The following is a 13,202-nucleotide window of genomic DNA, read 5'->3' on the forward strand; positions in this document are numbered from 1 at the left end:
ATCAATAAATTAGGTTTGAAAGTCACTTTTGTTTTGGAGGAAAATGCTGCAGTCAATTTGTGTACAGCAAGGGTCTAAATATAGCAAATAAGATGAAAGACAAGTGGACCTGTTCTTGGGCTGCTGATAGACTGAGGCCGCGTTGGCTCGGACACTTGCAGAACTCTTTGAATAATGTGCTATGTGATCTTTTATGGCGCGCTGAACCACTTGAACAAGTGTAATGCGACCTTAGTCGAATGTTTAATTGAGAACAGTACTTCTGACAACACAGTACTCACTGAGTACTCCAATGAAGTGCTCGAATCTTGGGTGTTGGACTTAAAGTCATATCCTTCTGAGAGATGAGAGGGCGGCGACCGAGTCAAATCTACACTAAAGACCTCTAACTGCTGATTGGTCCGATTCTGGAGGCATGTTGTTCACCCTCTTACGAGGCTACCTGACAAAAACACATTCCCCCAACAAACTGCCAGTCTTTAAAATAGGCAGCATAGAAAACAAAAACAGAAGTTTCTAAAAATACTCAGCAGGCCAGGCAGCATCTCCAGAGAAAGAGAGAAAGAGAGAGACATACAGGGTTAACATTCATTTGCCCACTCACTCAACTTCTCCAAATCACATTGAAGGATGTCTGCATCCTCCTCACAGCTCACCCTCCCACCCAACTTGGTGCCATCTGCAAATGTGGAGATATGACATTTTGTTCCCTCATCTGAACCATTAATATATATATTGTGAATAGCTGGGGTCCTAGCACCGATCCCTGCAGTGCCCCACTAGTCACTGCCTGTCAATTGGAAAAATACTTGTTAATTCCTACTCTTTGTTTCCTGTCTGCCAACCAGTTTTCTCTCCATCTCAATACACTACCCCCAATCCCATGCGCTTTAATTTTACATGCTAACTTTTTAGATGGACTTTGTCAAAAGCCTCCTGAGAGTCCAAATAGAGACCATATCCATTGGCTCCCCTTTATCAATTCTACGAGTAATATCCTCAAAGAATTCCAGCAGATTTGTCAAGCATGATGTCCCCTTCATAAATCCATGCGGAATCTGTCCGATCCTGCCGCTGTTTCCTAAGTGCTCTGCTTAATATCTTTGATAATAGATTCTACAATTTTCCTCACGACTGACATCAGGCTGACTGGTTCATAATTCCCTGCTTTCTCTCCACTTCCCTTTTTAAATAGTGGAGTCACATTAGCCACACTCCAATCCACAGGAACTGTTCCACAGTCTACAGAATCCTTGAAGATGACCACCAATGCATCCGTTATTTCTAGAACAAACTCCTTCAGTACCCTGCGATGTAAGATTATCAGGCCATGGGGATTTATCAGCCTTCAATCCCATCAATTTCCCCAACACCACTTCTCTACTGATATTGATCATCTTCAGTTCCTCCCTCTCACTAAACTCTGCATTCCCCAACATTTCTGGTACCTTATTTGTGAAGAAAGAACTAAAGTATGTATTTAGTTGCTCACTCAGTTCTTTGTCCCCTATTATACATTCCCCTGTTTCTGACTGGAAGAGACCTACATTTAGAACATAGAACATTACAGCGCAGTACAGGCCCTTCAGCCCTCGATGTTGCGCCGACCTGTGAAACCACTCGAAAGCCCATTTACACTATTCCCTTATTGTCCATATGTCTATCCAGTGACCATTTGAATACCCTTAGTGTTGGCGAGTCCACTACTGTTGCAGGCAGGGCATTCCACACCCTTACTACTCTCTGAGTAAAGAACCTACCTCTGACGTCTGTCTTATATCTATCTCCCCTCAATTTAAAGCTATGTCCCCTCGTGCTAGACATCACCATCCGAGGAAAAAGGCTCTCACTGTCCACCCTATCCAATCCTCTGATCATCTTGTATGCCTCAATTAAGTCACCTCTTAACCTTCTTCTCTCTAACGAAAACAGCCTCAAGTCCCTCAGCCTTTCCTCATAGGATCTTCCCTCCATACCAGGCAACATTCTGGTAAATCTCCTCTGCACCCTTTCCAATGCTTCCACATCCTTCCTGTAATGCGGTGACCAGAATTGCACGCAATACTCTAAATGCGGCCGCACCAGAGTTTTGTACAGCTGCAACATGACCTCATGGCTCCGAAACTCAATCCCTCTACCAATAAAAGCTAACACACCGTACGCCTTCTTAACAACCCTCTCAACCTGAGCGGCAACTTTCAAGGATCTATGTACATGGACACCGAGATCTCTCTGCTCATCCACACTGCCAAGAATCTTACCATTAGCCCAGTACTCTGCCTTCCTGTTATTCCTTCCAAAATGAATCACCTCACACTTTTCTGCATTAAACTCCATTTGCCACCTCTCAGCCCAGCGCTGCAGCTTATCTATGTCCCTCTGTAACTTGTAACATCCTTCCGCACTGTCCACAACTCCACTGACTTTAGTGTCATCTGCAAATTTACTCACCCATCCTTCTACGCCCTCCTCCAGGTCATTTATAAAAATGACAAACAGCAGTGACCCCAGAACAGATCCTTGTGGTACACCACTAGTATCTTCACAAATCTTTTTCTCTCACGTACCCATAGAAACTTTAACAGTCAGTTTTTGCGTTCCCTGCAAGCTTACTTTCGTACTCTATTTTCCCCTTCTTCATCGATCCCTTGGTCCATCTTTTCTGAATTAAAAATAGTTCCCAATCCTCAAACCTGTTGTTTATCTTGGCCAATTTGTATGCTACTTCCTTGGATCGAATATTATCCCTAATTTCCCTTCTAAGCCATGGATTGGCCATCTTTCCCGTTTTACTTATGCGCCAGATAGGAATAAACAATTGTTGCAGTTCCTCCATGCGTTCTTTGAATATTTACCATTGCCTATCCACTGTTATCCCTTTAAATAACATTCTCCAATCGATCATAGCCAACTCATGCCTCATTTCATTGTAGTTTCCTTTGTTAAGATTGAGGACCCGAGTCTCAGAATCAAGGACTTCACTCCTCATCTTGATGAAGAATTTGTCATACCATGGTTGCTCATCCCCAAGGGGTCACAGAATAATACAGCACAGAAAAGGCCCTTCGGCCCATCAAGTCTGCACCGAGCATGAAAAACACCTGGCCTGCCTATCTACTCCCATTTGCCGGCACTTGGCTCTCCCTTCTCCTGCTGTATTAACTGGCCGGGTTGGCCTCTCTCCACTCTGTTTCTCACCCTGAAGCTTCTCTCCCATCCTCTGCTATGTTAACTCATCGGGTCCGCCTCTCTTTCTCACTCTGAAGCTGCTCTCCCTTCCTGCTGTATTAACTGGCCGGGTCCACCTCTCTCCATGCACAACGAGATTGACAATGATTCCGTTCTCATTACACAGCACCCAGTCTGAGATGGCCTGTGCTCCTCAACATGTTGATCCTGGAAAGGATCCCGCGTACACTCCTCTAAGGTATTCTGAATTCCTCCTCTACGGTATTGTGGCTAATTTGATTTTCCCAATCTATATGTAGATGAAAATTATCCATAATTACAGTTGTACTTTTATCACATGCATCTCTGATTTCCTGTTTAATGCCATTCCCAACAATATCACTGCAGTTTGGCAGTCTATATATGACGCCCACTAACGTTTTTGCACCTTGCTGTTCTCAGCTCTACCCATATAGATTCCACATTGTCAGAGCTAATATCTTCCCTCCCTCTCTATTGCGTTATTTTCCTCCTTGACCAGCATTGCCACGCCACCGCTTTTTCCCTTTTGTCTGTCTTTCCTAAATACTGAATATCCCTGGACATTCAGTTCCTATCCCTGGTCACCCTGCAGCCATGTCTTTGTAATCCTGACTATATCATAACCATTCACGTCTATTTGCGCGATTAGTTCTTTCACTTTATTAAGAATGCTCCGCACGTTAAGGCACAAAGCCTATCAGCTTGTCTTTTTAACACGACTAGTCCCTCTCCCAATATTTTTCACTATGGCCCTGTTTGAATCTGACTCTTGGTATATCTGCCTATCACTTCTCTCATTCCCCTTTCTGTCTTTTGTTTTGTCCTTATTTCCTCCTCCTCTGACTCTTTGCATAGGTTCCCATTCCCCTGCCACATAAGTTTGAACCCTACCCAACTACTCTAGCAAATAGCCCTCCTAGGATATCAGTCCTTGTCCTGCCCAGATGTAACCCGTCCAGTTTGTACTGGTCCCACCTCCGCCAGAACCGATCCCAAAGCCTCAGGAATCTGAAACCCTCCACCTCACACCATCTTTTCAGCCACGTATTTATCCAATATATCCTGCTATTTCGACTCTAACTAGCACGTGGCGCTGGTAGTAATCCTGAGATCACTACCTTAGAGGTCCGACTTTTCAACTTTCATCTTAACTCCCTATATTCTGCTTTTAGGACCTCGTCCCTTTTTTTAACCTATGTCGTTGGTACCGATGTGTACCATGACCACTGGCTGTTCACCCTCCCCTCCATAATGCGCTGTAACTACTCTGAGACATCCTTGACCCTAGCACCAGGTTGGCAACATACCATCCTGGAGTCTCATTTGAGGCCACAGAAACGCCTATCTACTCCCCTTACAATTGAATCTCCTAAAACTATTGCATTCTCACACTTTTTATTCCTCCCTCTGCAGCAGAATGAACTATGAATTTGGCTGTTGCTGCTTTTCCCTGAGAGGTCATTCCCCTCAACAGAATCCAAAACGGTATATCTGTTTTGTGGGGGAATGGCCACACGGGATTCCTGTCAACTTGTCCTTCTATTCCTTACTCCCTCACCTATTAATCTAGCTTCCCTTTAAATGTATCTACGTCGAATTTCACAACATGCCACAGTGGGATTTCAATTCAACTTCAAGGTACCAAAGCCACTGCACTGCAGTCTCTGTTCCCATATAGGAGCAGCACCACACCTGATGATATGCGAATAATTACAAAGCTTAACTGGACAGATACTGTTTAACGTTTATCAAGCACAGGAAACTTTATTGTACAAACTTAATAAAATGACCCTCCAGCTGACTTTACTCACCAGTAATACGAGAAGCAGGTCAAGGCCAAGATAGCTAGGACGCTGCATAGGAGTGGGGGCCAGGTTATCATGATTGACACCGACAAACAGTAATGTGTTTTTCAAAACTGTAATACGAACAGACCGATAAAATCAGCTGCATAACCCAAGACCATGATCCACATCAACATCCCAGGCTAGAATGTGTCAAATCAGTTGGAGCGCCGGAGAGAAGCAACGTTGTCAGATTTGTTGATTGCATTGATGTGTACAGCATAGGCCCAGCATTGGTTCTCACAAACCTCCTCCCACACTGCTTATCTAAGGCTTTTGCCATTGTTTTTATTCTTACATGGATGTGGGCGTCACTGGTTAGGCCAGCATTGTTTATCCATCCCCAGTTGCCCTTCAGAAGGTGGTGGTGAGCTGCCTTCTTGAACCGCTGCAGTCCATGAGATGTAGGTACGCCCATAGTGCTGTTAGGAAGGGAGTTCCAGGATTCTGGCCCAGCGACAGTGAAGGAACAGCGATAGATTTCCAAGTCAGGATGGTCAGTACCTTGGAGGGGAATGTCCAGGTGGTGGTGTCCCCATACTTCCGTATCGAGATGGTAGAAATGACACGCTTGGAATGTGCTGTTCACGGAGCCCTGGTGAGTCACTACAGTGCATCCTGGAGATGGCACACAGTGCAGCTACAGTGCATTGCAGTAGAGTGAGCAATTCCTGAAGGTGGTGGATTGGGTGCCCATCAGGCTGGCTGCTTTGTCCTGGATGGCGCCGAACGTTTTGAGTGTTGTTGGAGCTGCACACACCCAGGCAAGTGGGGAGTATTCCATCACACTCCTGACATGTGCCATGGTAGGCAGGCTTTGGGATGTCTGGAGATGAGTTACTTGCCTTACAATTCCCACCCTCTGATGCTCATGTAAGCACAGTATGGATATAGCTATTCCAGTTCAGTATCTAGATAATGGCAAACCCCAGGATGTTGATAGTGGAGGAATTAAGCAACAGTAATGCCAATTAACATCAAGGGTAGATAGTTAGATTTTGTTTTGAGATGATCATTGCCTGGCAGTTGTTTGGCGTGTATGTTACTTGCCACTTGTCAACCACATCTGTAATTCATTTTTTTTGTCCATGTTTGGCTAAGGCTGTAATGAGGTCAGGAGCTGAGTGGCCCTGGCGGAACCCAAGTGAGCACCCGTAAGCAAGTTATTGCTGAGTAAGTGCCACCTTTTGATGATTCCTTCCATCACTTTGCTGATGATCGAGAGACTGATAGGGGCAATTGGCTAAGTGGTATTTGTCCCATCTAGTGTGAATAGAACGTATTTGATCAAGTGTCCACATTGTCAGGTACATGCCAGTGTTGTAGCTGTACTGGAACAGCTGTTTTTCTATCACAAGGGTTGAATCAAATTGGCTGATGACTCGCATCTGAGGTGCTGGGGACCTCAGGAGGAGCACGAGATGGATCATTCACTTGTTAGTGTCACACAGGGATGGTGCTGGTAATATCCGGGACATTGTCTGTACGGTAGGATTGGGTGAGTATGACTATGTCAGGCTGTTGCTTGGCTAGTTTGTGGGACAGCTCTCCAAATTTTGACTCATGCCCCCAGCTGTTGGTACGGCGGACTTTGCAGGGTCAACAGGGCTGACTTTGCCACTGTCGCTTCCGTTGCCTGGGTCGATCCTAAGTGGTCCTTATATTCCTTTTTTCATCATGTGTTTATCCACCTTCCCCTTAAATGAACCGCTGCAAATTGCCTCAGCTACATCCTGTGCTCACAAATTCCACATTCTTACCAAAGTAAAGAGGTTTCTGCCAATTTCCCTATTGGATGGTTTGATGATTATCTTCTATTCTAGATGCCCAGTTTTGACTCTTCCATGAGTACAAATACTTTTCTTACGTTTACCATTTAAAGGTTCTAGCATAATTGAAAAAGTCTTGTGGCACAGTGGTAACGACCTTATCTCTGGGCCAGAAGCTGGTTGTTCAAGCCCCACTTCAGGGCCGGGAATCTCCCCTACCCGGCGGGGCGGGGGGTCCCGGAGGGATGGAGTGCCAGGAACCACTCCGGCGTCGGGCCGCCCCAAAGGTGCGGATTTCTCCGGACCTTTAGGGGCCAAGCCCTCACCTTGAGGGGCTAGGCCCGCGCCGGAATGGTTGGCGTGCTGCCGGCCGGCGGGAAAGGCCTTTGGTGCCACGCCAGCCGGGTCCGAAAGGACTTCGCCGGCCGGCGGAAGTCCGCGCATGCGCGGGAGTGTCATTGGCTGCTGACGTCATCCCTGCGCATGCGCAGGGGAGGGTGTCTCTTCCGCGTCGGCCATGGCGAAGGCTGTGGCCGAGGTGGATGGAAAAGAGTGTCCCCACGGCACAGGCCCGCCCGCGGATCGGTGGGCCCCGATCGTGGGCCAGGCCACTGTGGGGGCACCCCCCCGGGGCCAGATCGCCCCGTGCCCCCCCCCCAGGACCCCGGAGCCCGCCCGCGCCGCCTGGTCCTGCCGGTCAGAGAGGTGGTTTGATTCTCGGCGGCGGGACTGGCATTCCAGCAGCGGGACTTTGGCCCACTGCGGGCCGGAGAATCGCTGGGGGGGGGGCCCTCGCCGACCGGCACGGCGCGATTCCCGCCCCCGCCGAATATCCGGTGCCGGAGAATTCGGCATCCGGCAGGAGCGGGATTCACGCCAGCCCCCGGCGATTCTCTGACCCGGCGGGGGGTCGGAGAATCCCGCCCCTGGACTTGATGGCCATGGAAGGTTAATTCAACCAGGCTGATTATCAACGTCCTTCCAATATGCCTGATGGCAGGTGGTAAAGAGCGGGAGAGTTTCCTGGTCAGCCACATTGCAGAAGACAATGACGGAGCGCTGCAGTACTTTGCCAAGAATAATCATGGACCAATCATGTTCTAAAATGCCCTCTTAGGACATGGTACCTAAAGGAGGGGAGGATCAGGATTGAAAACTCATGTGCTGCAAATAAAAAAGCAACAATCAGCACAAAATGTGAATTTAAAAATGGCCTTTCCCATGCCTTAATGTCAGGTTTGTTTTATGTTCTTTGGGACTTGAATGTCACTGCAAGGCCAGCATTTATTGCCAATGCCGAGTTGCCTTCGAGAAGGTGGTTGTGAGTTGCCTTCAGGAATAGTTTCGACACAATGCCATGGCCTGCCTATTGTGGGGCGCCTCGAGCCTGTTCTATCATTTAAAAGATCATGGCTGGTCTGATTATAACCTCAACCCCACATTCCTGCCACCCCCCAATTACCTTATTAACCCCTTGCTTATCAAGAACCTATCTAGCTCTGGGAGTTACATATTGGTCAAGTAAGCTGGGTTCCTTCCCGAAGAGACAATAATGAACCAGATGGGTTTCTACAATAATCTGCTGGCTTCATAATTTTTCCCCCCGGCATTATCTTTTCATTTCCAGATTTATCAAAATGAAATTCCAATTCTAAACAACCATGGTTGGGTTTAATCTCATATTCCCTTTCTTATTAACCCAGCTGACCCCAGGACTAGTGCAACAACGTGACTGTTAGATTATTGTGCCCCAAAATCCGATTTGAGGTCTCTTTGAACTTCATGACCCGGTTATACATTTCATAGAAACATATAAAATGGGGGGGGGGGTCATTCGGCCCTTTGAGCTTGGTCCGCCATAACCTGTGATCATGGCTGATCATCCAACTCAATAGCCTAATCTCGCCTTCCCCCCATATCTTTTGACCCCCTTCGCCCCAAGAGCTATTTCTAATTGCTTTTTGAAAACATAATGGCCTCAACTATTTCTTGTGGTAACGAATTCCACAGACGCACCACTCTCTAGGTGGAGAAATTGGAGTATAGTGTTCAATTGTGGTCGCCACACTACCAGAAGGATGTGGAGGCTTTAGAGAGGGTGCAGAAGAGATTTACCAGAATGTTGCCTGGTATGGAGGGCATTAGCTATGAGGAGCAGTTGAATAAACTCGGTTTATTCTCACTGGGACGAAGGAGGTTGAGGGGCGACCTGATAGAGGTCTGCAAAATTATGAGGGGCATAGACAGAGGGGATGGTCAGAGGCTTTTCCCCAGGGTAGAGGGGTCAATTACTAGGGGGCATAGGTTTAAGGTGAGAGGGGCAAGGTTTAGAGTAGATGTACGAGGCAAGTTTTTTTACACAGAGGGTAGTGGGTGCCTGGAACTCGCTGCTGCAGGAGGTGGTAGAAGCAGGGACGATAGTGACATTTAAGGGGCATCTTGACAAATACCTGAATAGGATGGGAATAAAGGGATACGGACCCAGGAAGTGGAGATGATTTTAGTTTAGTCGGGCAGCATGGTCGGCACGGGCTTGGAGGGCCGAAGGGCCTGTTCCTGTGCTGTCCATTTCTTTGTTTGTTCTTCATCTCAGTCCTAAATGGTCTACCCCGTATCCTCAGACTGTGGTTCCTGGTTCTGGACACACCCACCATCGGGAACGTCCTTCCTGCAACTACTCAGCCATGACCGCAGGATGTCCCACAGCACCTTACAGACAACTAAGAACTTTGGAATTGTGTTCATTGTGTCAGAAATGCAGGAGCCAGTTTGTGCACAGTTAAGGCCGACCCAAGAACATTAAAATAAGATACCAGGTAACCTAGTGCAGGCATTGGTTGATTTAAATACTGGAGCTGGACAGTTGGAAGAACTTAACTGCTCTTCTACAAAATGTTTTACGCCCACCTGAGAGGGAGGATGTTTAACCTCTCCTGCAAAAGAGAGCATCTCTGACACTGCGGTCCACCCTCATAGTCACTAATAACATGAACCACATGAACCAAAGCTCGGAAAGACTTCTTCTTGGATTTTGCAGTTAAACAAGGCAATTCCAGTTTTAGGCAATACAATTTTATGCTGAGGTCCTTAATACAATCTTGTGAAAAGTATATTTATGTATTTCTCTCACAAGATATGTCTATAAACTCGACAGAGCCTCTCTCCTCACTCTGCAATCTATTATTTGCTCATTTACAAAGAGCAATGACCTAATGCTGGGATTTGCTGTGCATTTTTTTGATGCCCCAATTTGTAGCAAAGTAAAGTCACCGTAGTCCCATGTGACCATAGGCTGCTTTCCCCTTCAAGAGGGAGAGCTGACTGGTGGAGATTTAACCTGAGAATCACCACACCTCAGGCGAGGGGCAAGGTTGAGAAGGCGGGGTATTCATTAATAACCTCAGCCTCAGTAACTGTTAGCCACACCCAGCATCTTGAACCAATCGTCCAGCCAACTGAGCGAAACCAGCCCCCTCACAATTATTCCAAATCTCTCCTGGCCAATTTCCAATCCGGGCGGGATTCTCCGACCCCCCCACCGAGTCGGAGAATCGGCGAGTCGGAGAATCACCGGGGGGAGGCGTGAATCCAGCCCTGCCGCCCCGCCGCAGGCTGCCGAATTCTCCGGGAAACGCGGCGCGCCGGTCAAGGGCCGTTGGCAACGGCCCCCCCCCTGCGATTCTCCAGCCTGCAATGGGCCGAGTGGCCGCCTGTTTTTGGTGGGTCCCTCCGGCGTAAAATACATCAGGTCCATACCAGTGGGACCTGGCTTTCCGAGAAGCCTGCGGAGTCCTCGGATACGCGCGGGGAGATCTGGCCCCAGGGTGGGGGGGGGGGGGGGCACGGTGGCCTGGCCCGTGATCGGGGCCCACCGATACACGGGCGGGCCTGTGCAGTGGGGGCACTCTTTCCCTCCGTGCCGGCCGGTGTAACGGTCCGCCATGGCCGGCACGGAGAAGAACCTCCCTGCGCATGCGCTGGGATGACGCCAGCACACACTGGCGTTCCCACACATGTGCCAACTCGCGCCGGCCGGCGGAAGCCCTTCTGCGCCAGTTGGGACGGCGCCAAGCCCTTTGACGCCGGCTGGCGCTGTTCCGCCTAGCCTAGGAGGATTCTGCACCTTCCGGGCAGCCCAACGCTGGAGTGGTTTCCGCCACTCATCGGCGCTGGTACAGCCCGCCCCACCGGGTAGGGGAGAATCCCCCCCTCCATCGTCTACCACCCATGAACTTATCCAAAAACTCTGCCCCCGTGTTTAAAGTTGTTTCACTTTCCATTCATCCATTGGCCAGTTGCTTTCTGACCTCACTGGACTCCTGGTCCAGGCTACACCTCGAACTGACAGCTCCTCTCCGTGTGCCAAAACTCTTCCATGGCCTCACCTTTTTAAAAATCAATTTACGGGATGTGGGTATCGCTGGCTAGGCCAGCATTTATTGCCTATTCCTAATTGCCCTTGAGAAGCTGGTAGTGAGCCAGCTTCTTGAACTGCTACAGTCCACGAGGTACACCCATTGTGTTGTTAAGGAGGGAGTTCCAGGATTTTTACCCAGTGCCAGTGAAGGAATGGCGATATATTTCCCAGTCAAGATGGTGAGTGACTTGGAGGGGAACTTCCAGTTGCTGATGTTCCCAGGTATCTGTTGCTCTTGCGCCTCTAGATGGGAGTGGCCATGGGCTGGGACGATGCTTTCGAAGGAACCTTGACGAGTTACTGCAGTGCATCTTGTGGATGGTACACACGGCTGCCACTGCTCGTCGGTGGTGGAGGATTTGAATGTTTGTGGAAGGGGGAGAAATCAAGCGGGCTGCTTTGTCCTGGATGGTGTTGAGCTTGAGGGTTGTTGGTGCTGCACTTATCCAGCAAGTGGAGAGTGTTCCATTATACTCCTGACTTGTGCCTTATAGATGTTGGACAGGCTTTGTGGAATCAAGAGTGAGTTACTCTGACCTGCTCTTGAAGCCACAGTGTTCATATGGCTAGTCCAGTTCAGGTTCTGACCAATGGGAACCTCCAGGATGTTGATAGTGGGGGATTTAGCGATGGAATGCCATTGAATGTCATGTGATGATGGTTAGATCCTCTCTTGCTGGAGACAGTCATTGCCTGGCACTTGTGTGGTGCGAATGATACTTGAATGTTTGAACCTCTCCTCATCTGTGACCTCTTCCAGATCTGTATGCCTCCAAGATCTCTGCATTCTTTCAATTCTGGCCTCTTGTGCATTCCTGATTTTAATCGGCCCATGACTGGTGGCAATCCCTTCAGCCATCTCAGTCTGAAGCTTTGGAATTTCCTTCCTCAATTTCTCCTTTAAAGAACCTGACTAAAACTTACCCCTCTGTGACGAAGTGTTTGGTCACCTCGCCTAATATCTCCTTATGTGGCTCACATTTTGTCTGCTAACACACCCATGTAGTGTCTTGGGACATTTGGCCATGTTAAAGACACTATCTAAATGCAAGTTATCATTTTCCTGTTAGTTATTGCAGCAAAGAGGAGGTTACTTTTGTTGTTAAATCCTGAACTCAAAACCATCCCTTACCTGATTAAGTAACAGCAGAAGAGTAAACTGAGGATGAAGACAAAGATTGCTGTCCCGAAAACCACAATGTAGATATTGAGTGGAAGGTTCTGGAACCCTATGTTTGGCATCCTGAAGCTGTACTGCTGGAAATCAGTGCTCATGGGTAGCCTGCAGAAGGGGGAAGTGCGAGAGATAGACGTTGGTTAATATTTGGTAAAAATAAAATTTCCTACACTGTGGTGTGTGTCTCACTGTCATTTCAATGATTGACAATAGACAGAAAAATTAAACAGTTGTCCCCTAAATGATTGCACACAGCGTACAAGGTCCGGGTTGCTACACAGCTCTGGGATTCAACGAGTGGCTGTGCTCGTTGTGTACCATTCTGGTCACGAGTACTATGCCGCCTACCAAGTCATCTGTACAGAATATCACTCATCCTGGACACTCCTCAATGATCACACCCTGCATTGATACCCCTCCCTCGCATGGTTTGTTCTCATATCAATCCACTGTGCTTGCTGTGGCTTCTCTTGGGTACCATTATTTACTGTTCCACCCATAATCTCACCCCACATTTGCTGTATTACCGTGACCTATTGACTGTGTTTAATAGTTACGTTAAGGCTCGCTGTTGAACACGCAGTGCCAGTTTGGAATGCTGGACTGATCAAAGAGCATGTGAACAAACTTGAAACGAGCTCTGAAATTGATCCCAGGTAGCACGAACCAAAGCTACTCTGTGACACAATCAAACTGAAATTGTGCTCCCTCTCTGAAAGACTGAAAATAGCTCTGTCTGGACTTCACGAGAAAATTCTTGAATCCTTTTGAGTGGCACTCTCTCT

At 48.0% G+C, this 13,202-nt stretch overlaps 1 protein-coding gene across 2 annotated transcripts in view; it reads right to left on the minus strand.

Annotated features, from left to right (window-relative positions):
• The window catches only part of rnf24 (ring finger protein 24), a 224,492-nt gene that overhangs the window by 68,307 nt on the left and 142,983 nt on the right, over nt 1–13,202 (minus strand). For both annotated transcript variants that reach the window (XM_072497632.1, XM_072497631.1), the window contains exon 3: nt 12,373–12,522. In XM_072497632.1, coding sequence (XP_072353733.1) covers nt 12,373–12,515 — 143 coding nt within the window. In that variant the 5' untranslated portion in view covers nt 12,516–12,522. The remainder of the gene's footprint in view (nt 1–12,372; nt 12,523–13,202) is intronic.

Source organism: Scyliorhinus torazame, chromosome 3, assembly GCF_047496885.1.
Source record: "Scyliorhinus torazame isolate Kashiwa2021f chromosome 3, sScyTor2.1, whole genome shotgun sequence".
NCBI lineage: Eukaryota > Metazoa > Chordata > Chondrichthyes > Carcharhiniformes > Scyliorhinidae > Scyliorhinus > Scyliorhinus torazame.